This window comes from Eumetopias jubatus, unplaced genomic scaffold (assembly GCF_037043125.1).
Source record: "Eumetopias jubatus isolate StellerSeaLion01/CBP00866 unplaced genomic scaffold, mEumJub1_p1.0 scaffold_13, whole genome shotgun sequence".
Lineage (NCBI taxonomy): Eukaryota > Metazoa > Chordata > Mammalia > Carnivora > Otariidae > Eumetopias > Eumetopias jubatus.
This window is the reverse complement of record NW_028274819.1, coordinates 48,434,377-48,461,240: the sequence shown is the minus strand read 5'-3', so window position 1 is coordinate 48,461,240 and position 26,864 is coordinate 48,434,377. Positions and strand designations below refer to the sequence as shown.

At 40.9% G+C, this 26,864-nt stretch overlaps 1 protein-coding gene across 7 annotated transcripts in view; it reads left to right on the top strand.

Annotated features, from left to right (window-relative positions):
• ZNF143 (zinc finger protein 143) overlaps positions 1–26,864 on the top strand; it is a 65,464-nt gene continuing 38,600 nt past the window's right edge. For 2 of the 7 annotated variants that reach the window (XM_028116814.2, XM_028116811.2), the window contains exons 1-5: positions 10–92; positions 24,072–24,190; positions 24,401–24,493; positions 25,332–25,415; positions 25,932–26,015. In XM_028116814.2, coding sequence (XP_027972615.1) covers positions 24,079–24,190; positions 24,401–24,493; positions 25,332–25,415; positions 25,932–26,015 — 373 coding nt within the window. In that variant the 5' untranslated portion in view covers positions 10–92; positions 24,072–24,078. Of the gene's footprint in view, positions 97–11,840; positions 12,020–14,541; positions 14,731–24,071; positions 24,191–24,400; positions 24,494–25,331; positions 25,416–25,931; positions 26,016–26,864 lie in introns of those variants that run through there. The other 5 variants (XM_088018157.1, XM_028116813.2, XM_028116810.2 and 2 more) reach the window with 5 other exon arrangements.

Below are 26,864 nucleotides of genomic sequence, written 5' to 3'. Positions count from 1 at the left end.
ATGCGGGTTGCGGGGCCTGGGGGCCGGGCGGCTGTTTCCTGTCCTGGTGCATGGTGGTCGGACGAAGGAATTGTTGGAAAATTTTCTCGGAGGTTCGTATATAAATGTGTTTTTACCCAGTGTGCATTATTCTCCGCCCGGCCGCCGCCCTCAGCGCGGCGGCGCGGGCCCTCTCGGGCCCGGGCTCTGACTCCGGCTGCTCAGCCTTCGCCGCAGGCCCTGCCGATCCTACGGCCGGCCTCGGTAGCGGCGCCTGGGCAGAAGCGGAGTTTATTAATAACCCGCGGCCGCCACTCTGGGGCGGCGGAGCTTTTCTCGCTGAGGACGCACCCCCCCCCCCACTTGTCTCTGCGCGTTGCGCCCCGCCTGTTCCCCTCAGGGGACCGCCGAGGGGAGGGAGTGAAAGAGAGGAGGGTGGAGCCCTCGGGAGCCTGGCGGCGCTTCTCGGCTTGACCTCCGCGCGGGGCGAGTCCCCAGACGCCGCCGAGGCAGAGCTCCTCCGGCTGGGACGCCGACGCCGGGCTACGGTCCGCACCAGGCCCCATTCCGACGTCGGCAACAGGACTGGCCCAGGACCCGCTCAGGATCCCGTCTGCAGATCGCACCCAGAATTTCCTCCCACCCATATCGTGCACAAATTTCTTGTTTCTCTCACTTTTTTTTTTTTTAATTTTTAGGTTACTGGGGCCTAACATCGAATATTAGAAGTTGTCAGTTTTATCATTGCCCTTTTTTCTCGGTTTTGGCCAGAGTTAACGAATCTTTCAGTTGCTTTGTCCTATATTACTGTGGAACGTGAACCAATTTTTATTCCCTCCCCTGTTGATTCTTTTAAAACATTTTTCCCCCATTAACGAAGCTAAGCAAAAAATAGGAAGAATACCATTGCTAAACCCATTATTTGTTTAAAATCCGCTTCAGTCTTTGCTTTGAAGTGTTTAATCAGCTGGTATGATCAAGTAGGGGTGTGATGAAAAATTGTAGGTTCAAGGTTGTGGTCTTTTTTCTGAGTGTTACTAGAAGATGCATGTTTTGCTGAGTTAAAAATCTGTGCAGTATTTAATGTTTGCTCTTACTGGATGCCTAGTTTAAGTTCATTATTAAAGTGTTTAGTAAGAGAACAGGTGATGAGATCACTTAAGATGCATAACTAATTTTATCCAGGTGTATTTTAACTACTTTGGAAATTATTTGGCGGTTTACAGATACTTGAGTGGCTATTTTTTCTATAGCACCCTTTTATTTTTTTAAAATAATATCTTTATCGATATACTTTATATACCTTACAATTCACGCATTTGAAGTATGTAATTAGGTAGGTTTAATAAATTTTGTGCCCCCGTCACCACAGTCCATTTTAAAACATGTTCATCACCCCTAAAAGAAACTACCCGTTAAATTACTCCCCATTTATCCTTAAACCTGCCCCCTTCCCCAACCACTAATCTACAGATTTGCCTATTCTGAACATTTCATGTAAATGGAATCACACAGTATGTGGGCTTTGTGACTGGCTTTTTTCACAGCATATTTGCAAAGTTCATTGATGTTATAGCTTGTGTTAGTACCTCATTTCTTTTTATTGCCAAATAATAATTCATTGTATGGACCTAAGTTTTATTTAAACATTCATCTGTTGATGGACATTTGAGTTTTCACTTTTTGTCTGTTACGCTGCTGTGAACATTTGTGTACAAGCTTTTGTGTGGACATACATTTTCTTCTCTGTGAGATTTTTATATACCTAGGAGTAGAATTTCTTGGTCATACGATAACACTATGCTCAACGTTTTGAGGAACTGTCAGATTTTTCCAAAGTGGCTGCACCATTTTGCATTCCTCTCAGCAGTGTGAGAGTTCTCATTTTTCCATATCCTTGTCAACACTTGTTATTATCAGTCTTTCTGATGGTGGTCATCCTAGTGGGTATGAGGTGGTATCTCTTGTGATTTCGATTTGCATTTCGCAATGTTGTTAAGCATGTTTTTCATGTGTTGGCCATTTGTATGTCCTTCTTTGGAAGAATGTCTATTTGGATCTTTTCCCCATTTTGAAATTGGATTGTTTGTCTGTTATTGAGTTGTAAGCCTTCTTTGTGTAAAAGTCTTTATCAAATAGATGATTTGTAAAATGTTCCTAGCCCTTTGCTGGAAGCTGGGATATTGCAGTGGAATATGCATTCATCATGTTCTTCATGGAATGATGACCTAGCTAGATTGGGGAATTATGCCTCCACCATTACTTTAGCCATTATTACTTATGATGCATATGCAGTTTATGATTATGTTAGGAGAACTTTCTTGGTTGATTGATTGATTGACTGATTGATTTAAGGAGCACCTGGGTGGCTCAGATGGTTAAGCGTCTGCCTTTGGCTTGGGTCATGATCTTCTTGTCCTGGGATGGAGCCGCGCGTTGGGCTCCCAGCTCAGCAGGGAGTCTGCTTTTCCCTCTCCCTCTGACTCCCTGTTTGCGCTCTCTCTGTATCTCTCTCTGTCTCTTAAATGAATAAATAAAACCGTTAAAAAAATAAAGATTTATTTATTTGAGAGAGAGCATGAGAGAGCTTAACTGACTGAGCCGCCCAGGTGCCTCAGGAGAACTTTCTGAGTCCTGAGGTTTTTGTGATTACTTAATTTTGAAGTTTTTATCTAGTTCTTGTTTTTGTTTTTGTTTAAACCTGAGGTTTTACTTAGTTCTGAGTCTTTTTGCCCCTGGCTTGCTTTCGGGACATAATGATTTCTTAAAGAGTTGTGTTGTGTTGTGTGGTTGCTCCTTTCTATGCTTAGTGTGCATTCATTTTAAGGGATGGCCTTTATAAGACAGTGTTTTAAACTTTATTGTACTGTCAATCAAAATGATTTTGTTTTTAAGATGGATTTAGACTGAGAAATCTCCCTCTCCCTCATAGAAAAAAAAATTGAAAGCAGTGATACACTTTTGTCCACACTTTTCCATAAATCTAATCCCAGTTTAAAACTGTGCTGCAGGGGCACCTGGCTGGCTGTCAGTAGAGTATGCGACTCTTGATCTCCCGGTCGTGAGTTCAAGCCCCACATTGGGTGTAGAGATTATAAATAAATAAACTAAAATCCCATTATCAACTATTTCATGAAATAAATTATATTAAAACTATGCTGCAGTGGGAACTCTACACTCTTTGGAAATAACTTGTCCATTAATGTGTAGACACAGGCATTTAACGCCACAAACTACTTTTTTTGTACTTAAAATACCACTTTACTTAGCACTTAATTTCCACTAGGCACTGAGTTAAGTGATTTGTTGAGTGGTTTACATATATACATAAAACTATTATCTTCGTTATGAACCTAAGTCAAGTACTAGTGTTATCACTGTTTTACAGTAAGTCAACTGAAGTTTGGAGTAACTTGTCCATTTATTATACATCAAAGGTATGACTTGAACCAGTGATTGGCTCAAGCCTAGTCTCTTAGCTGAGTTATTCACTAACATACCACATACCTAACTTCTTTAACTTTTAAAATATAAGCGTTTGTAGTTCTTAGAAAGATACAGTATTTTGAATACTGTACATAATATGGGATAGCAGGGAAGTTTTTGTGTTATTTATGCCCATCTTTAAATAACAATGAATGCGTTTGGCCTTGTATTGCAAAATAGAGATTTTTTTTATATAGTGCAGATGCAATGGTCACAAGAAGTTGGAATCATTTAAATGAATGGCAGTTTATATATGCTATATACGCACAGTACAATAGCATATTATAAAAGGTGAGGCATGATGAAAAGAGCATTAGAATAAAAGAAGACCTAGTCTTAGACCTGTCTCAGGCAGTTAATTAGCCATGTCTTTTTTTTTTTTTAAGATTTTATTTATTTGAAAGAGAGAGAGAGAGACAGCGAGAGAGGGAACACAAGCGGGGAGTGGGAGAGGGAGAAGCAGGCTTCCTGGGGAGCAGGGAGCCTGATGCGGGGCTTGATGCGGGGCTTGATCCCAGGATGCTGGGATCGGATCATGACCTGAGCCAAAGGCAGACTCTTTTTTTTTTTTTTTTATGGTTTTTTTTTTTTTTTTTTTAGATTTTATTTATTTATTTGACAGAGAGAGACAGTGAGAGAGGGAACACAAGCAGGGGGAGTGGGAGAGGGAGAAGCAGGCTTCCGTGGAGCAGGGAGCCTGATGCGGGGCTCGATCCCAGAACCCCAGGATCATGACCTGAGCCGAAGGCAGACGCTTAACGACTGAGCCACCCAGGCGCCCCCAGACTCTTAACGACTGAGCCACCCAGGCGCCCCAAATAGCCATGTCTTTATACGAATTGTATTCATTTGTTCAACAAATATTTAGTAAGTTTATACCATGCGTCAGGCATTCTTGTAGGCACTGAGAATTCAGGGGTGAACAACAGATGGGGGCCCAGCCATGATAGAACTTAGAGTTCACTTAGAAATTCTGATAAGTACTATGAAGGAGATAGAGTTCTGTGGTAAAGAATAAGGGAATGGTGGTAGAATGGATATTTTAGATAAGTGACACAGAACAGTATGTGCTAAAGCAGGAAGGTCAGCATGACTGGATGTATACAGTGGAGGACATTTGTAAAGCACTCTGCAACATGAGTTATGTTAAACTCATTAGATATTTATTGAGTATATAATCTTAGGTGTCAAATTTTTAAAGACCCATAGAACACAGTTCCTACCTTAGAAGGCTTATGGTCTAATTGGGCAGACTGGATGTGGGATTTTAAGGACTGCTAAGAGGAGAGAGGAGCAGTAGATATCAGGAATCAAGCCATTCAGCCACAAACGAAGTTTGTAAACCTCACTTTCTTCACCTGCAGAAAGAAAACTGGCAGGTTTTGAGTACATCTTGAGTGCTAAGGTCTTTATGTATTTATTTCCTTTCTTACAATAGCCCTATCAGGTGGATATTCTCCCATTTTTTCAAAAGAGAAAACGGAAGCTCAGCAGCAGGTTAATTGCCCAGGAACTGAGCAAGATTCAAATGCGGAGCATACCAGCAAATTATTAAGCCATATACAGATGAAACCTGTGATAATAAAAATGTGATTTGTAATTCCCGGTGACCTGGGCTACAAGCCAAATAGCAAATACTGTAGGATTCAAATGATGACTGAGGTCTGGCTAGTGAGGGACAGAGGCACCGTGGAAGAGCCAGTGACAATTACAAGCTGTTCCCTGTGCCCTTTCTACTTCTCCTACCCCTAGGAATTGTTTGTCTTTTTATGCCCAAATTTACATACCGTCATTTTTGCCACCCTGAGGCAAAGTTAGGTGCTCCTTACTCTGTTAATGCTTCTGTTTATAGTAACTTTTTTTAAGTAGTTTTATTTATTTTATATATATTTTTTAAGATTTTATTTATTTGACAGAGACACAGCAAGAGAGGGAATAGAAGCAGGGGGAGTGGGAGAGGGAGAAGCAGGGTTCCCGCTGAGCAGGGAGCCAGATGTGGGACTCAATTCTAGGACCCTGAGATCATGACCTGAGCCCAAGGCAGAAGCTTAACCGACTGAGCCACCCAGACCTCCCACCACTTGAGTTTTCAAATGTAAATAGTAGCATATACAGATATTTATATACATTTTTAAAAAACATGAGTACAGTCATACCATACTCTTCTGCAATTGCTTTTTCCCCCACTTGCAATATATCTTGTATATATTTCCTACCATTTCATATTTATCCCATTCTTTTTCATGTCTGCATGTTTCATTTATGGATGTCCTATAATTTATTCTTTTGGGTGCACTTTTAGATTGTTGACTATTTTTTACTATTGTAAATAATAATACAATGAACTTTGCACACTTGAGAGTGTCTAATAAGTCCCAAGAAGAATTACTTGGTTGAAGATTTGCATTTAAAGTATTGATAGTTGTTCTAATTGTTGTGGGGTTCCCCCCCCACATTGTGTTTTAATGACCTTTTTTAAAAAATTTTATTTTTATTATTGATTAGAGAGAGAGTGAGTGAGAGAGCATGAGCAAGGGGAGGGGCAGAGGGAGAAGCACACTCGGTGTGAGCAAGGAGCCTGACACAGGGCTTGATCCCAGGACCCTGGGATCATGACCTGAGCTGATGGCAGACAGCAAAGCTTAACTGTCTGAGCCACTGAGGTGCCCCTAATGACCTGTTTTCACCTGTGTCCCACCATGGAATGAGTTTCTTAAAGTCAAACACCACTTCTTTTTTACCTCTCTGTATCTCTAAAAGCTTGTGTGCACACACACATATACATGTGTGTATACACATATTCACACGTATGTATAACACACACGTGTACATGTATACATATACTGCTCAAAATATCAGTCCTAGATATTTAACATATTTTTTTTTAGTAGTTGATCATGGTAAACGTAAAGACCTAAAGGAGAATAATAGGAGATGAAATTCAAAAAGTACACGGGAGCCAGATTGGAAAGTAGCCTGAATGTCAGACCAAGGAACTGGACTAGTACAACTATAAATGATCATAGGGGGAAATGTTCAGATCTGGAGGATTCTATCTCAGGATTCATTTGAAAGGATCTTAAGTTCTTGCTCTCCTTTAAAGTAACCCAGACTTGGGGCACCTGGATGGCTCAGTCGGTTAAGCATCTGCCTTCGGCTCAGGTCCTGATCCCAGGGTCCTGGGGATCGAGTCCCACAAAGGGCTCCTTGTTCCTCAGGGAGTCTCCTTCTCCCTCTCCCTCTGCCCCTCCTCTTGCTGCTTCTCTCTCTCTCTCAAATAAATAAAATCTAAAAACAAAACAAAACCCTTTAAAAAAATAATAAAAATAACCCAAACTAGAATGCATCATGCTAGTGATTTTTGTAAAAAAGTTTATGCTGAATAGATCCACATGCCCAATTCTCAGAGAAAGGGCCTTGACCTTCTATCAAAAATTGGTGAGTGAATATGTTTATTTAAAATATTTAGGGCGCCTGGGTGGCTCAGTTGGTTAAGCGACTGCCTTCGGCTCAGGTCATGATCCTGGAGTCCCGGGATCGAGTCCCGCATCAGGCTCCCTGCTCGGCAGGGAGTCTGCTTCTCCCTCTGACCCTCTTCCTTCTCGTGCTCTCTATCTCTCATTCTCTCTCTCTCTCAAATAAATAAATAAAATCTTTAAAAAAATAAAATATTTAAAGTATACATCATTTTATGCTTCCCTTTAGTCTTTTTGACTAATCATCCATCTGTTCTTGGAGCGTCCAGTGTAATAGCCAGGGCCAGTAAGATGTGGTAAAGTGAGCATAGTCATTATGTTACTGGTGGCAGGGCAGTCAGTGCAACACTTTTAAAAAGTAATGGCAGCAAATTTTAGTAGTCATAAAATTGCTCAGTTTTTCATCCAGTAATCTTAAACCTGGAATTTAAGGATGTAATCTACTTCATACCCCTAGCCCAAAAAACTATATTTATTTATAAACATGTTAATTAAAAGAGTGCTTTTTAAAATATTATTTTTTTAAAAGAGATTTATTGATTTGACAGAGAGACACAGTGAGAGAGGGAACACAAGCAGGGGGAGTGGGAGAGGGAGAAGCAGGCTTCCCGCCAAGCAGGGAGCCCGATGTGGGGCTTAATCCCAGGACCCAGGGATCATGACCCGAGCGAAGGCAGACGCCCAACGACTGAGCCACCCAGGCACCCCAAGAATGCTTTTTATGACAAAATGATATGTGCCTAGCATGTAATGAGAAAAATGTTAAATGTCTTGAGAGGAAAATTAATTTGTTAAATGTGAATTAAAATTAATCACTGTGAGGATTATTTGGCAACTTGGAATACTTTACAGAAATGAAAAGAACTGAATACAAAACGTTATCTATACTATAATTACAATGCTATAAAAGTTATGTATGCATATGGATAGCAAGAGTTAGAGTAGAAAACCAGGAAAAATGAAAAGATTTGATTTGTTAAGCTATTGGAAATCATTCTTTTTTTATTTTAAGATTTTATTTATTTATTAGAGAGAGAGAGAGAAAGCACATGAGAGGCGGGGAGGGTCAGAGGGAGAAGCAGAGCAGGGAGCCAGATGCGGAACTCGATGCAGGGACTCCAGGATTATGACCTGAGCTGAAAGCAGTCGCTTAACCAACTGAGCCACCCAGGTGCCCGGAAATAATTCTTTTTAACTTTTAAATTTATATTACAGTGTTGTATACAATGAAAATTTTAATGGTGTATAAAAACAATATAAGACAATTGGCAGTGTTATTAGACTGGAAGGATGAGATTGGAGCAAAGAGAGTGGTAAAGAGCTTATTGCAATAGTTAATGTGTTAGGAGATGGAAAAGAAAGGTTTGAAGTATAAAAGTCATGGAGTTAGCAATTGCCCTGCTGCGAATTTAAGAATGGGTTTAGGGGCACCTGGGTGGCTCAGTCAGTGAAGCATCTGACTCTTGATTTCAGCTCAGGTCATGATCTCAGGGTCATGATCTTAGGGTCTTGAGATTGAGCCCCACATTGGGCTCCAATGCTCAGCGCAGAGCCTGTTGGTCCCTCTCCCTCCCCCTGCTTGTGTGCACACACACTGTCTCTCCCGGTCTCTGTCTCTGTCTCTGTCTCTCTCTCTCTCTCTGTAAAACAAATAAAATCTTAAAAGAAAAAAGAGCAATCCCTTCTTACAAAATGTACTTAGATTTCTATTTTTTTAACATAAGGTTGTGGTGGTGGTGGTTGCTGTTTGCTTTAAACTACTTTTAAACAAAAGAGATTGAAATAGGTACATAATTATTTTGTGAGAACAAATGTGTAGTTTCCTTAAGTTGGCATTTTTTTCAAAGATTTTATTTATTTATTGGTCAGAGAGAGAAAGCACACAAGCAGGGGGAGCTGCAGGCAGAGGGAGAAGCAGGCTTCCCGCTGAGCAGGGAGCCCTGTGCGGGGCTCAAACCCAGGACCCTGGGATCATGACCTGAGCCAAAGGCAGACGCTTAACCGACTGAGCCACTCAGGCATCCTTATAAATGCTTTTTTAAGTGCAATCCTTTGACTTTATTCACTCAATGAGAATAAGACTGCTTAAATTCAAAATTTCAAATCAAAGTAAGAGATGCCAATAGCAGGTTTATGCAGCCAATATACTGAATAACCAAAAGAAACAGAAAGACAATCATGATTCACACAAGATTAGTTCAGAGGATAACCAGGTTTTTAACCTGGTTTAACGCTTAACCAACTGAGCCACCCAGGCGTCCGTGGCATCTTATTTTTTACAGAAATTAATGAAAGAGTCCTAAAATACATTTCTAGTATATCATCACTCCAGTAGGCTACAACTGGTAGGCTGTTTTTCCTCAACCCTAGTACCCTGAGGTTGTGTTCAGTTTCCACTCTCAGGTTTGAATAGATAATATGAGACTAAGAAAATCTAAATATATATAGAAACGTCATGCCCTTTCTACTTTATATGTTCAGTGGAAATAGAGTTGTTTTCCACAAAAAAGATGTACCTAGGGCCTCTATACTGTATGTTCCCTCTATCTTTTACAACTAGTGATTCAACTTGAAACATTAACTAATACTGTTCTTTAACACTGATAGATCAGTTAAATAACTGAAGCATAGTATGAGAATTTTAAAAACCTGGTTATCCTCTGAACTAATCTTGTGTGAATCATGATTGTCTTTCTGTTTCTTTTGGTTATTCAGTATATTGGGTGCATAAACCTGCTATTGGCATCTCTTACTTTGATTTGAAATTTTGAATTTAAGCAGTCTTATTCTCATTGAGTGAATAAAGTCAAAGGATTGCACTTAAAAAAGCATTTATAGGGATGCCTGAGTGGCTCAGTCGGTTAAGCGTCTGCCTTTGGCTCAGGTCATGATCCCAGAGTCCTGGGATCGAGCCCCGCATCGGGCTCCTTGCTCAACAGGGAGCCTGCTTCTCCCCCTGCCTGCCACTCCCTCTGCTTGTACTGTCTCTCACTCTCTCTAGCAAACAAATAAAATCTTAAAAAATGCATTTATAGGGGGGCGCCTGGGTGGTTCAGTCTGTTAAGGGTCTGCCTTCGGCTCTAGTCGTGATTGCGGGGTTCCTGGGTCCGGCCCCTGTCGGGCTCTCTGCTCAGTAGGAGTCAGCTTCTCCTTCTGCCTCTCCCCCTGGCTCGTGCTCTCTCCCTCTCTGTCAAATAAATAAATAAAATCTTTTAAAAAAATGCATTTATAATAAAATTCCACTTTTAGCTCTTTCTTATATTTGGGTTCAAGATAATATTTAGTTTGAAAAAAGACTAACTGCTAATAAAAATTTAAAAGCTTCCAAAATATGCACTGAATTTGAAAATGGAGTCCATTTCCAGACTGAAATGGTGATTTGGAAAATGAAGTATACCAAGAGTAGAAGTATATCCCTCAAAACTAAAAATCTAAAGATTCTTCAAGGTGAGCATCTCTTATTTTATCCCTTGTTGAAACCATTTCTCGAGGCTAAATAGGAGGACAACCCACAGGATGGGAGAAAATATTTGCAAATCCTCTATCTGATAAAGGATTAACATCCAGAATATATAAAGTCCAGAATAGATAAAGAACTCTTACAATTCAACAGGGGCGCCTGGGTGGCTCAGTCGGTTAAGCGACTGCTTTCGGCTCGGGTCATGATCCCGGGGTCCTGGGATCGAGCCCCGCATCGGGCTCCTTGCTCTGCGGGGAGCCTGCTTCTCCCTCTCCTCCCCACTTGTGCTGTCTCTCACTATCTCTGTCTCTCTCTCTCTCTCAAATAAATAAATAAAATCTAAAAAGAAAAAAATTTAAAAAAGAACTCTTACAATTCAACAATAAAAAGACAACCCATTTTAAAAAATAGAGGAGAGGCGCCTGACTGGCTCAATTGGTAGAGCATGTACTCTTCATCTCGAGGTCTTGCGTTGAAGCTCCACATTGGGCATGGAGCCTACTTAAAATTTTTTAAAGATTTTTTTAAATTTAAAAAACAGGCAAAAATAGACAAAGGATCTGAGTAGATTTTTCTCCAAAGAAGATATACAAAAGGTCAATAAGCACATGAAAATATGGTCAACATTATTAGCCATAAGGGAAATGCAAATCAAACCACAATGAGATACCACTTCATACACACAAGAATGGCTGTAATCAAAGACTGATAAACTGTTAAGAAGAGAAATTGAGAAATTGGAACCTGATAACATTGCTAGTTGGGAATGTAATATAATGCAACTGCTTTGGAAAAGTTTGACAGTTACTCAAAATTTAAGCATAGAGTTACCATACGACCCAGCAATTATATACATACATATATATACATATCCCCAAGAGAACTGAAACCTATGTCCACACAAAAACTTGTACACCAATATTTGTAGCATTATTCATGATGGCCAAAAATTGGGAAATGGCTCAAATATCTAAATACAAACAACTCAGATGATTGGATAAATAAAATGTGGTACATTCATACAATGAACCATTATTCAGCAATAAAAAGGAATGAAATACTGATCTATGCTACAACATGGATGAACTTGAAAACATTTTAAGTGAAAGAAGCCAGTTACAAGAGACCACATACTGTGTAATTCCATTTATATGAAATATCCAGAAGAAGATCTATGGAGATAGAAGGTAGCTTAGTGATTTTTGCCTAGGGCTTTGCAGGGGCGGGGGGGGGGGGGGGGGTTGGAGGGAGATAGGGTTTTCTTTTTGGAAGTGATAAAAATATTCTGAATGTATGTTGTGGCAATGTTTGTACAACTGAATATACTAAAGCCATTGAATTGTGTCTACCTTAAATGGGTAAATATTGTGTGTGGATTATATCTCAGTAAAGACATTTTTATTTTATTTTTTTTAAAGATTTTATTTATTTGACAGAGACAGCGAGAAAGGGAATATAAGCAGGGGGAGCTGGAGAGGGAAAAGCAGGCTCCCCACTGAGCAGAGAGCTGGATCCCAGGACGCTGGGATCATGACCTGAGCCAAAGGCGGACGCTTAACAACTGAGCCACCCAGGAGCCCCTCAGTAAAGACATTTTTGACGATTTCTTTATTAGAGAGTGAGTGAGTGCGGGGGGGGGGGGGGGGGCGGTGGGTGCGGCAGCAGGGGCAGAGGGAGAGAGAAAGGGCTTGATTTCACAACACTGAGACCATGACCTTAGCCAAAACCAAGAGACAGATGCCCAACTGACTGCACCACCCAGGCACCCCTCAGTAAAGATATTTTTAAAGTGAAAAGAATAAGAGGAAAGTTCCTCTTGCATAATGCATCTCCAAAGCCTGTTTTTGCTTGCTTGCTTCTGCAGTACCCTTTTACAGTAGTAGGAGAAAATAGTGAATAGACAGAGACATAGAGCTGTGTAATCTCTTCTCATTTAGCCTAAAACTGATAAGTAGTAGTAATGCCAGGTGCTGTTTTAAGCAATTTATATTTATCCTTATAACAGCTCTGTTAGGTACCCTCCTTTTATAGATAGAAAAGCTGTGGCACAGAGCTGTTAAGTTCTTGGCCTTGGTCACATAGATAGTATGTGGTACAATGAGATTTTGAAGCAGGTTGTCTGGCTCCAGAGTCCTCATTCCTAAGTATGTTATACTACCTCTCATAAGCATTCCTTCTGAAGTACAACCCACACTTTCTTATCTATCTATAGGGGTATCCTCCTTAGACATTTTGTTCTAGTAGCTCGTTACTGTAGTTACACTGCTTCTGCTCTAGAGAAGAACAGGTAATTAAAGTATACTGTAATAAGTGTTATGTATAGACAGAGTATCATGGGAAATACATCTAAAGCATTCTGACCCAGTTTGGGAAGTTCAGATAAAATTTTCTGGTGGAATCAGACTGGAAAAATTTAGCAAAGTAAAGAAAGGAGGAAGAGTTCTAGATGGTGTGAATAACAATATACGGAGGCCTAGATGCAAGAGATAAATTGGGCTTTTCTGGGAGTGGCAAATAATCCACTAGCCCATGTAAGAGTTGTTGAGTCAAATGGTTAGAAGTTAGACTTTGCCACTTTGCGAAGTTAAGGATACCACTTAACCTTTTCTGAGCTTTATTTTCTTTATCTGCAAAATTGGGATAAAAGGGTACTTTATTCATAGGACTGCTAGAAGGATTAAATGAATTAGTAGCAATTCCTGGCATATATAAGTATTATGAAAGGGTTAGTTATTATCTTTATCATTTGCTGTTTAATATATATTTGTATTATTAATTTTTTAAAAGATTTTATTTGAGAGAGAAAGAGCACAGGCAGGAGGGAAGGGGAGAGGGAGAAGCAGACTCCCCGTTGAGCAGGGAGCCCGACTCGGGGCTCCATCCCAGGACCCTGGATCATGACTTGAGCCGAAGGCAGAAGCTTAATCGACTGAGCCACCCAGGCGCTTCTGTATTATTATTTTTATTTATATTATTAAATGATAGTATCATTAACTACTAGAATTTTATTTTATTTTAGCTTTTTAAAAAGATTTTATTTATTTTTTGACAGAGACAGCGTAGAAGGAACACAAGCAGGGGGAGTGGGAGAGGGAGAGAAGCAAGCTTCCTGCTGAGCAGGGAGCCCGATGTGGGGCTAGATCCCAGGACCCTAGGATCATGCCCTGAGCCAAAGGCAGATGTTTACCCGACTGAGCCACCCAGGCACCCCTAACTACTAGAATTTTAATCAAGATTGGGTGGATATAGAATGTGAGGAGGTTGTGACTAGAACAAGACTAGAGGATAGAGTGACTGACTTGTCTTCATTTGCCCAAGACTATCCCAGTTTTAAAACCAAGTCCATATCCCCCACCTCCCGCCCCTTAAAACAAAATGGAAAGCCCCATATTCCGGGAACCTCCTCAGTCTTGGGCAAATTGGAATGGTTGTCCAACCTACTAGAGAAGTTTACTAGAGTCCAGATCATAATATCTGGACTCTGGGGAAATGGGAGAGCACTAAAGGTTTTGAGACAGAGAGCTGCTGTGTTTGGGTTTGAAATCACTTGGACTGCACTGTGGAGATTATATTGGAGGAACGTGGGAGTAGATTTTTAGGAGGCTGATATAATAATCCAAGTGTATGATGGTAGCCTCAATTAAGACAGTCTAATAGAAGTGAATTTTTTTTAAAGATTTTTTTTTATTTATTTGAGAGAGAGAATGAGATAGAGAGCATGAGAGGGGAGAGGGTCAGAGGGAGAAGCAGACTCCCTGCTGAGCAGGGAGCCCGATGCGGGACTCGATCCTGGGACTCCAGGATCATGACCTGAGCCAAAGGCAGTTGCTTAACCAACTGAGCCACCCAGGCACCCCTAATAGAAGTGAATTAATGTGATAAGTATTTAGGAGGTAGAGTGATAGTTATTAGTGATTGGCTGGAAAATAAGGGAGATTTCAGTTACCGGATTGGTGATTGCATTTGTCACTGAGGTAGAAAATGCAGAAGGAGAATTTCATGGGAATCTGTTGAGATGGAGGTGACTGTGGACCATGGAGGTCATGGAGGCCAGTGAGCAACAGATAGATCAGTAACTCTTAAAGGACTAGGTAGATTTTAGAGAGTTTATAAATTCCAGAGATCTTTGAAGCCATGGGAATGGATGTGATTGTTCAAGAGGAAAAGGGTATAAAATGAAAGAACAAACTAGGACAGAAACTTGAGGATCCTCAGTCTTTAGGAACCCACAGGAGAAACTAAAAAGGATTAGCTAGGAAGTTCGAGATAACCAGGAGCATGTGGATGCCGCAGAGCCAAGGCAAGAGAAGTGTTCCAAGTAGATAAAAGGTCAGTGGTATTAAATCAAGTATGCTACAACTGAAAAATCTCCATTACATTTTTTTTTAATGTTTAACTATTGCCACATTAGGTCCTTTTTTAAACTTTTTAAAAATCTAAGGTATAGTCTTCAGTGTTCCATTTGATGAATTTCGGCAGTTGTATCCACCCAAAATGATCATCACTCAAAAGAAGATCCCCCAGCCTTGTAACCACAGTTTAATTTCTATCACTGTAGATTAATTTTGCCTGTTCTTGGAAGTTATATTGATGGAATAATACAATATGTATTGTTTTGTATATGGCTTATTTCTCTCAACACGATATTTTTGAGATACATCACTGTTATTGTATGTATAGTAATTTGTTCCTCTTTATTGGTTTTTTTTTTAAGATTTTATTCATTTGAGACACAGAGATACAGAGAGAGAGAGAGCATGAGCAGGGAGAGAGGCAGAGGGAGAAGCAGGCTCCCCGCTGAGCAGGGAGCCCGATGTGGGGCTCGATCCGAGGACCCTGGGATCATGACCTGAGCCGAAGGCAGACGCTTAACTATCTGAGCCACCCAGGCGCCCCTCCTCTTTATTGTTAATACTGCATTATATAAATTTATCACAGCATTTTTATCCATTCTTTAATTGATGGATACTTAGGTTCTTTTCAGTTTGGAGTATTATGAATAAAACTGCAATGGACAATTCTTGTACAAGTTTTTTGTGAACATATATTTTCATTGGGTAAATAAATACCTAGGAATGGCCATTGAACTTTATGTTAAATTGGAGATTAGTGACCAGCCAGGGCAGTTTCCATAGAGTTAGGGGCCGAAACCAGATAGATGGTAGTGGGAAATCAGGAAGTATTGTTAGTAACAACTGTTAAGGAAATCTAGCTAAGGGGCACCTGGGTGGTTCAGCCTTCAGCTCAGGTCATGATCAGTGGGTCCTGGGATCAAGCCCTGTCGAAGTCTCTGCTCAGCAGGGAGTCTACTCTCCCTCTCCCTCTCCCGCTCCCCTTGCTTGTGCTCCCGCTCATGCTCTCTCTCAAATAAATAAATAAAGTCTTTAAAAAAAAAACAAAAGAAATCGAGCTACGATTATCTAGTCTAGATAAGGAGGAAAGACAGAGACTAGTAGCTAAATCAGAGGTGAGATTCTGTTTATTTGATTTTATTTTTGTATTTTTAAAATTCTTGATGGGAAGGAACTAGTAGAGAAAGAGAGAGGGTTGTTTGCAGAAGAGGTCCTTGAGATCCCCAAGGAGGAAAGACAAATGAAATGCAGGTTGGAGGAATGAGTTTTACCTTGTAGGAAGGTAATCTGGTAGGAGAGAAGGAGGAAGTGTATGTAAATGCAGTCAAGTGATAGGTTTATTGGCAAAGAATTCCTCTCTAATGACTTCTATACTTTCTGTGAAGTTCGGAGCTGATTAATTTGCTGAAAATGAGGTGGCAAGGACAAGGGGTAGGGAGAGCAGGAAAGGGAGTAGAGAGATTTGAGGCAAATGGAAAATATTTTAGGGGGGCCTGGCTGGCTCAGTCAGTAGAGTGTGTGACTCTTGATCTTGGGATTGTGAGCTCGAGCCCCACGTTGTACAGAATACTTAAAAATATAAAAATCTTAAAAAAAAATATTTTAAGTAGTTACCATGAAGAAACAAATGTAAGTGTGCTGGACAGCTTTGGGGGTTCATAGGAGGTTGGAAGAGCTCAAAGAACTTTTATGGCCCTGAAGAACTGTTCCATTTATTATTTTTTTTTAAGATTTTATTTATTTATTTGATACAGACAGCTGAGAGAGGGAACACAAGCAAGGGGAGTGGGAGAGGGAGAAGCAGGCTACCTGCAGAGCAGGGAGCCTGATGTGGGGCTCCATCCCAGGACCCTGGGATCATGACCTGAGCCGAAGGCATACGCTTAACGACTGAGCCACCCAGGTGCCCCGTTCCATTTATTTTATTTTTTTTAAGTAATCCCTATACCCAGCATGAGGCTCGAACCTACAACCCCGAGATCAAGAGTCACGTACTGTACCAACTGAGCCAGCCAGGTGCCCCAGGACTGTTCATTTAACTATCAAATAAGTTATTAGATCTGAAAAGTGCTTTGTAAATATGAGGCGTACATAGTTATTTCTGCCTAGAGGTATATGTTTAAACTATCCATGTTTAGTGTCCTATTCAATGCCTTTTTGGACAGAGGATCTGTTTTGTTTAGGAGTTGTGTATCAGGAATGCCCTGATACAGGATATACAGTGCTTATCTTGGGAAGTAAAGTACAACTTAGCATACATAATAGTCTTGGAATGACTGTATGCTTTTTTCTTTTTAAGTAGGCTCCACACCCAGCACGGAGCCCAGTGAAGGGCTTGAACTCACGACCCTGAGATCAAGATCTTAGCTGAAATCAGGAGTCGGATGCTTAACCGACTGAGGCAACCAGGCGCCCCCGACTTTATGCCTTTTTAATAGAGCAATGTCAGAAATGGCTTTTGAATATGCCAGAAGCTCTCTTTCTCCTGCTGCTTCTATTCCTGAAACTCCCTAGTCTCAGTGAAAGCAAACCAGGGCATGCTTTGCAACCTGCTGTCTGCAGGCATGCCCTTATCAAGCCAGGTTGTTAGTGGCTGATCTGTTGAAGTTTGAGAGAAAGAGTTTTTAAAGTTCTTTTTTATATCAATGGTTCAGTTAATATTAAGCCATCACCAAAATTGACATGCCTGATGACTAGATCTAGATGTTCATTTCTAAAGTCTTGTCTCTGCTCTCATGTCTTTTTCACATAAATATTTTTAGCATTAAGCCTGGTAGACCTTATTGCAACCACCTTCCCGTCAGTGTCAAATATTCAGTTACTGAATGGTCCTAGAATTTGGCAAAGCCTTCAAATACCACCATTTCATCCATCCAGTAGAATATTCTACTGCCCAGGTAAAATCGGTAGTATAAATTCTATCCCTGTATTTTACCCTTTAGCATCCTAGGGAGCCTGCAAAAACTCTACCTCATTTGCCAGCACATTCCAGCTGCTCTGTATTTAATTGAATTACATTTCATCAGTGGAACATACTAAGTCCCTGTGTGTATTTAAATAAAACTGAAGAGACCTGAAAGACCGTTTTCTACAAATGCTAACCAAGGCAGTGTAAACTGAAAGTGCAGGCATCCATTGTACAGGATAGTCCACTGTTTTCATATTGCTCTATGTACCAAGGAACTTCCTCATTCCAGGTTAGGAGATATCCTAAAATGTAGCATGAATGACCAACGTTAAATGGAAAAGCACCTTTCATAGTAGTGAATTTACAAGGCAAATTTGGAATTGAAAGCAGGTAATAGGAAGACCTAGCTTCTCTGTTGTATTTAGGTGAAACTGACCTGAGGTTAGGACCTGAGTTTGACAGTTTGTGAAGGCCTACTTTATGTGGCTCCATGCAAAGAGACATCTAAGATGTGTTAATCTAGATTTCTTTTTTCTTTTCTCTTCTTTTCTTTTTTCTTTTCTTTCCTTCCTTCTTTCTTTCTCTCTCTCTCTCTCTTTCTTTCTTTCTTTCTTTTTCTTTCTTTTCTTCCTTTCCTTCTTTCTTTCTTCCCTTCCTTCCTTCCTTCCAGTAGGCTCCAGGACAGTGTGGAGCCCAACGTGCAGCTTGAACTCACTACCCTGAGGTCAAGACCTGGGCTGAGATCAGGAGTTGGGCACTTAACCAACCGAGCCACCCAAGCACTCCAGATTTCTTTTTTTTTTAAGATTTTATTTATCAGAGGGAGAGAGAGCGTGCGCACACAAGCAGGGGGGAGCAGCAGGCAGAGGGAGAAGCAGGCTCCCCACTGAGCAAGGAGCCCGATGTGGGACTCGATCCCAGGACCCTGGGATCATGACCTGAGCCGAAGGCAGACGCTTAACCAACTGAGCCACCCAGGCACCCCTTTTTATATAATTTCTTATCATGATAAAGATTACTTGCTTTTGGAGTTCTTGCTTTTATACCTAGATCATTAGACTTATGTTTTCATAATAACTTGTGGTAATAATGGTCTCTAACAAATTTGCAATATCTAAGGTCTTTATATTTTATCATTTTTAAAGATTTTATTTTTAAGTAATCTCTCTACCCAACTTGGGGCTCAGACTTACAATCCCAAGATCAAGAGTCACATGCTCCACTAGCTGAGCCAGCAGGGTGCCCTAGGTCTTCACATTTTATTTTTTTTGTTTTTTTTTAAGATTTTTTTTATTATTATTTATTCATGAGAGACAGAGAGAGAGAGAGAGAGAGAGAGAGGCAGAGGGAGAAGCAGGCTCCCAAGGAGCAGGGAGCCCGATGCGGGACTCGATCCCAGGACCCTGGGATCATGACCTGAGCCGAAGGCAGACGCTTAACCATCTGAGCCACCCAGGCGCCCGGTCTTTACATTTTAAAATATTGGTATGATATAGATTCAAATCAGTGAGGAAATACTGATTTTTTTTAAGAGTTGAAACCTAGTATTCAGTTACTAATTTTAACCAATTTTCAGCCATTCTTTTTCTTCTTGCCAATAATTACAGATTTTTTCACTTTTTTTGAAAGCTTATTATTTTTTAGTAATCTCTACACCAATGTGGGGCTTGACCTCACGACCCCAAGATCAAGAGTTTCATGCTTTTCCAACTTAGATAGCCAAGTGCCCTGGATATTTTTCACTTTTATTTATTATTATTTTTTTAATTATGAAATCTGTCAAAAATAAGGAGGAGAATAAGTAATTGAATGAACACCCATGTACCCACCCAGCTTTTAACAGATCCTAACATTTTGCCATATGTGTTCAGCTCTTTTTTTTTTTTTTTAAGATTTTATTTATTTGCAAGAGAGAGCACACATGAGCATGTGCAGGGGGAGGGGCAAAGCGAGGGAGACGCAGAGTCCCCACTGATCAGGGAGCCTGACTCAGGGCTCCATCCCAGGACACTTAACTGACTGAGCCACCCAGTTCTTTTTAAAAAAATTATGGTAAAACACAACATAAAATTTACATTTTAACCATTTTTGAGTACAATACAGTAGTGTTAACTGTATACACAGTGTTGTGCTGCAGACCTCTAGAAAGTTTTTATCTTACAAAAATGTGTCTCTAGGGAACAAGTCCCTTCCTTTTCCGCTGTCCCCTAGTCCCTGGCAACCACCATTCTACTTTCTAAGAGTTTGACTACTTTAGATACCTCGTATTAGTGGAATCATGCAGTATGTGTCCTTTTTCTTAAGATTTTATTTATTTGAGAAAGAGAGCATAAGCAGGGGGAAGGGCAGAGGGAGAGGGAGAAGCAGACTCCCTGTTGAGCAGGGAGCCTGATGCAGGACTCGATCCCAGGACCCTGGGATCATGACCCAAGCTGAAGGCAGATTCTTAACCGACTGAGCCACCCAGGTGCCCCATGGTATGTTTTCCCTAGGCTGACATGCATCATCATCTTCCAGAAAGGCAGGGACTTTATTTATTACACACTGTATCTTCTTGGAGTTTCCTATAGTGCTCCAGCATAGCCTCCTCTGTGTCTGATTTTGGCCCATGATTCATTCTTTTTTTTTTTTTTAAGATTTATTTTTTTATTTTGAGAGAGTGAGAATGAGAGAGAGAGAGAGAGAGAGTACATGAGAGCGGGGAAGGTCAGAGGGAGAAGCAGGCCCCTCGCCGAGCAGGGAGCCTGATGCGGGACTCGATCCCGGGACTCCAGGATCATGACCTGAGCCGAAGGAAGCACATGAAATTGACTACCTTTTAGAAGGTGGCCCTTTCTAAAGATATCATATATATCTTACATGTTCATTTCCACACATCCCGAAAATGTCAGTGACAGAAATGATCAAGAAGACATGATGATGGATATGATGTGAGCAACTGCAGAGTGTTTGGTCTGTGGTTCATTTATGCCTTTTCTTCACTATCATATTTTCCCCCATGTGATCATTTTGTAACAAAGACCTTTGTATCCCACAGTCTTTTTTGAGAACTTTAAAAAGAAAATGTGCTGTATACCTGCCATGACTTATCATCTCTGGTAATTGTAGTGCCATTTGAACTTCTCTAAGCCCTTTCTCCCATCACTGCTTCATGTATTTGCCAGCAATTTATGTCCAGGAAACAGTTGTCTCTTCATCCTTCAGTTAATGTAGCTTTTGTTCCCCCCCGCCCATTAGGATCGAAACTATAGGTGCTGAAGCCTTCCTAAAGAAATGTAACAATTGACCAGCTTTCAGGCAAGGGAGAACTTTTATTTATTGCAGATATGTCAGTTACCTGTTGATGCTATATATTGTAGTTATTTGGAGATTTTAAGTAATTAAATGAAAATGACAAACTTGGGGCACCTGGATGGCTCAGCGGTTGAGCATCTGCCTTTGGCTCGGGTCATGATCCCAGGGGTCTGGGGATCAGGCCCGGCGTCAGGCTCCCTGCTCTGCGGAGAGTCTGCTTCTTCCTTTCTCTCTCCCTCTGCCTCTCCCCCGCTCGTGCTCTCTCTCTCTCAAATAAATAAATAAATCTTAAAAAAAAAATGACAAACCTTAGGGGTGCCTGGGTGGCACAGGCGGTTAAGCATCTGCCTTCGACTTAGGTCATGTTCCCAGGGTTCTGGGATCGAGCCCCACATAGGGCTCCTTGCTCAGCAGTGAGTCTATTTCTCCCTCTTCCTTTCCCCCTCTGCCTGCTTGTTCTCTCTTTCTCTCTCTCAAATAAATAAAATCTTTCTTTAATAAGATTTTATTTATTTTTTTGACAGAGAGAGACACAGTGAGAGAGGGAACACAAGCAGGGGGAGTGGGAGAGGGAGAAGCAGGTTTCCCGCAGAGCAGGGAGCCCGATGCAGGGCTCGATCCCAGGACCCCGGGATCATGACCTGAGCCAAAGCCAGACACCTAACGACTGAGCCACCCAGGCGCCCCTATTTATTTATTTTTAAGATTTTATTTATGAGGTGCCTGGGTGGCTCAGTTGGTTAAGCGACTGCCTTCAGCTCAGGTCATGATCCTGGAGTCCCAGGATGGAGTCCCGCATCAGGCTCCCTGCTCAACAGGGAGTCTGCTTCTCCCTCTGACCCTACCCCCTCTCATGTGCTCTCTATCTCTCTCTCTCTCTCATTCTCGCTCTCTCAAATGAATAAATAAAATCTTTTTTTTTAAAAAAAAGATTTTATTTTTTTTGGCAGAGAGAAACACAGTGAGAGAGGGAACACAAGCAGGGGGAGTGGGAGAGGGAGAACAGGCTTCCCACGGAGCCGGGAGCCTGATGTGGGACTCGATCCCAGGACCCTGGGACCATGACCTGAGCTGAAGGCAGATGCTTAATGACTGAGCCACCCAGGCGCCCCAATAAATAAAATCTTAAAAAAAAAAATGACAAACCTTAAGACATTTCTTAACATCATGACCCAAATTACCTTGTAATCTGCCTTTTAAAAAATTCATCTCCTAGAATACTGCAGAAATTACAATGCTTATTACATCTTTATAGGTGTTTCCCTTCCATTTCCTTATCTTAATTTGTTTCTGTTACAGAGTGACAGAACTTGTTCTGAAAATTAACCTCTCCCAATCCTCTTCTCATCAGGCGTCTTAACAGCAGAATACTAGTGTTACTTTGAGGCTTCTCTGTTAACCCTTAGAGGTAGCAAGGAAATGTTGAAGTTTCAGTCTGCTCTATGAACAGTTGTGGATGTGAATCTTTCAGGACTCCCTGAAAAGTCAGCCCTTGATTGACTTTTATCACCATGGTGATACTTTTCTGTAAGCTTAAACTACAGTTCCTGGCTTTAATCCAAAGGGTACAGTTTAGTGTTTCTAAAACAAAAATCTTCAAGTAGTCATAAATATAATTGCAAATTATTACTGTCTGCACATTGTTGTTTTAAATATTGATACTAAAATCAGATCTTTAGACCTGGAAAGTCCTCAAGAGATCCTCTGGTCCAGTTCCTTGGCTCAAGGAACTAAGTTATCCCAACTCCTGTTTGAAGCAACTCAAGGCCCACAGAGATAATGGGACCTGGAAGTAGGAAAAGAGAGGAAGGCAGTTGTGGTGGTGACTGGTAAAAGAGCCATTTATACATTTATTTAGCACCTGTTGTGTGTCTGTTATGTGTCTAGTACCTTTTAGACATGTGAGTCAGCAGTGAGCAAGCAGATAAAAATCCCAGTGCATTCCCAGTGGAGGGAAAAATAGATAAGAAACAAACTAAATAGGGGCGCCTGGGTGTCTCATTCAGTTAAGCATCGACCCTTGTTTTTGGCTCAGGTCATGATCTCAGGGTCATGAGGTTGAGCCCTGTATTGGCCTCTGCACTGGGTGTGGAGCCTGCTTAAGGTTCTCTCTCTTCCTCTCCCTCTGCCCCTCACTGCCCCTCCCCTTCTCCCTCTAAAACAAACAAACAAACAAACAAACAGAAACAAACTACGTAAATACATATAATATGTCAAATCATAAGTGATATGCAGAAATATAGTAAAGGAGGGAAAAGGGATAGGGTATATCATGGTTGGGAGGTGGGAGGTACAGTTTGAAATGAAGTGAACAAAGAAGCTCTCAGTGGGGTAACAACATTAAGACTTGAAGAAAATGAGGGAATAACAATGAAGAGACTGCAAAGCATGTTTCAGGCATAAGGAACATCAACTGTAAAGGTCCTGAGGCAACATCACCCAGTGTGTTTGAGCAAAGGAGGGACACCAATGTGGCTGAAATGAAATGAATGAGATAGAGAGCAGTAGGAAGAGAGGGGCAAGATCATCGGCCTCATAGACCAGGGTAAAGATTTTTGGCTTTACTCTGATAAGTTATCAGAGGGTTTTGAGCAGAAGAGGGACATGATCTAACTTTTCCCTTCTCAAGGGCACAGTGCCTCTTGTGTTGAGAGGCGACTGTGGGGCGGTCACAGGGGCAGCAGGGAGTCCCGTTAGGATGCTATATGGCAGTCATGTGGGCAAGAGGTGGCAGGGGCTTGAATCAGGGCAGGGCTGGCAGAGTGAGAAGTGAGACTCAGGATGGCCCTCTGCAGATCAAGGCAACAAGATTGTGGAAGTAAGTGGGAATCCACCATGTTAAACCCAAAGAACCCTAATGAAGTGGAAGCTTTAGGACATGGGACAAAATTGATAGGCAAGAGTTGTCAGTGTGCTCAATAGTTTACTGATCAATTATGGAAAGTGTGCTTTGGACTTTGGGTTAATACTCTTACCCCGCATATTGAATGAAATTTCAGCTTATTTCAAACACTGTTTATTTTTGTAGCAAATTTCTGTCGTTCATGAATATTCTTTGTAGCTTTTATTTTATTTGCATTGTTCCTTGTTCTCAAGTGCCTATATTTTTCTTCAAGGTAGAAAATGTTGTTAGCCCAAATAAATCGAGATTCTCAGGGAATGACAGAGTTTCCTGGAGGAGGAATGGAGGCTCAACACGTTACCCTGTGCCTGACAGAGGCAGTGACAGTGGCAGGTGAGCCGTTTTATTTGAGAGTATCATGTGGGTTCCCTTGCTGTGGACTCTGGGTGCAGGAGGACAGGGAGATATTTTTTGTAAGTGCTAGAAGAACTCCCATTTGAGTCTTAAGTTAAGCAGTCTGCCTTATGCCTAATTTTTATTTAAAAAACTTAATTTAGCGTGTGTGTGATAGTTATCTAAAGAAAATAACTTTTTTTATAATAGATGGTGACAATTTAGAAAATATGGAAGGTGTAAGCTTGCAAGCAGTAACACTTGCAGATGGTTCTACCGCTTATATACAACACAATTCTAAAGGTACGTGCCACTTATACAGCCCATGGGTTAATACCAGCAATTCATAACCTCAGAGTTGGAGCACCTAGCAGCTCCAGCCCTTCCCAGCCCATTCTAAAGATGCTATATTGCATATGGTAATTTTCAGTAGTTTCAGGTTAATTTAAATTTGTTTTGATAATTTAGGGACACCCTTTGAGATATTTGGTATATACTCTGGGGTGTCAAAATTAGTGGGGAAGTGGGGGGAGTGTCCCCAACCTCTTTCTAGTAAGACCCTTCTTGCTTTTTTAGTTCAAGTTATTATTTAATGTTTTTACAAAACACACATGGAAGTATAGACGTTTGGTTTTGCTTATATAACATTATCTGTAAATCATTGTTTACTTCGCTCAGAGAAACAGCTCAATTCTTGTTTTTATGGGAACCTACTGAGCACATGTATACATAGTCAGTGGACTTCTAGCACCTAGAAATGACAATGACATCTGGCCTCATATGCACTCACGTATCTGTCAGTCTTCCCAGTTTCAGCTTCCCTGTAGTCAGGGTCACTGTACCTAAGTGGCTCTGAAAGGTAAATAGATTTAGCTCACATAGCTTGCTGTGATGAGCCACTCTTCCTCTTAAACTTATTTAATTGAAAATTAGAGGGGAGGCAGAATGGCTGAGGGAGGATTTTCTGCTTTCTGTAGGATCACTGGATGTGTTTTTGAATTGCCTCAGAACATTGAGGGAAGAATCAAGATGAACATGATCTTAAGTAGTGTATGTTTTTATAGTTGATACCATTTTGAAATTGTATAAAGTTTAAAATGTTTGCTTGTGCTAATTTATTGGCTTAAATCTTTTGTTCCAGATGGAAAACTCATAGATGGCCAGGTTATTCAGTTGGAGGATGGTTCTGCTGCCTATGTTCAACATGTACCCATACCTAAAAGTAGTAAGTATTTGATACTTACTTACCTCCTGATTCTCATACTTCAGTATTTGCTGCCTCCAGTACCTCTTACTGTGTAAACTTGGTTCAGGTCTCCAGTCCTCCTTTTGAAAGGAGAGATAAGTAGGTGTCAAAGAGAGGATCTAAAGACCATTAGGACTTCACGGAGACTTTGTCTCAAAGATAATGGAAAAGAAGTTACTGGACTACACTCTAGAGATATCCTACGTGAATATTTCTATCACTTGAGCTAACTCCTATGTGTCTCTCATTTTCTTCCTTTTTTCCCCCCTTCTTTCAACTCTCCTTATTCCCTAGTATATATTCCTAAAACAAGTATTCCACTATGTTTTTACTAAGCACTTACTTAAAGCAGCTTTACTGAAAATACTTTAATGTTCAAGGACTCATAAAACACGTATAGGTTTTTATAATGTGTTTAATGGTTTATTGACTCTTATTGCTGAGTTATCAGATTGTTCGAAAACATGGGATCTAAATGTAAGCATTGTTCTTGAGCAGGGGACAGTTTGCGTTTAGAGGATGGCCAAGCAGTGCAGCTAGAAGATGGAACTACAGCGTTTATTCACCATACCTCCAAAGGTAAACTAACTTTGGAAATAGGAAGAAGGGAGAAGTGGGGGTGCAGGAAAAATAAGGCCCGCCTGTGTTTGCTGAAATGCTGTCACGTAAAAGAAGATTTGTACTTGTTCTCTGAAATACAAGATGGCAGATTTGGGCACAGTCTAAGGGAAAACATTCTAATCATTTGAGCTGTCCAGTAACAGGTTGGAATAGCAAACAACTGGTCCCTGGAAGACTTCAAATAGAGGCTACTATTCAAATATGGAAATTAAACGTTTGAAAGTTAAATTGTTGATTTTTTTCCTCTTAAATATAATTTTTTTAAAGATTTTATTTATCTATTTGAGAGAGAGAGAGAGAGAGATGGCGAGAGAGAGTACAAGCAGTGGGGAGAGGGAGAAGCAGGCTCCCAGCTGGAGCAGGGAGCCCGACATGGGGCTTGATCCCAGGACCCTGGGATCATGACCCGAGCTGAAGGCAGATGCTCAACCGACTGAGCCACCCAGGCGCCCCCTGAATATAATTTTTAAGCACGATCCTTTGCCTGTTGTGTTGTCTTTAAAACGAAATAAAAATTTAAAATTTATTTGGAGCAAATGTGGCAAAAATGTTAATGCTTATTAATTTCGTGTGGGGAGGCGCAGGGACTTGAGGTGGAATGCATAAGAGTAATGAGCATAGCTCTGCAGCCAGACTCTCTGGATTCAAATCTGGGCCTGCTGTCTTTTAGCTAGGTGACCTTGTTCAAATTATTTAACCTCCCTGTGCTTCAGTTTCATCCTATGTAAAATGAGTATTACAATAAGTATCCACATCATAGGGTAGTTATGACGACAAAATGTGCAAACATATGTAAAGCACAATATT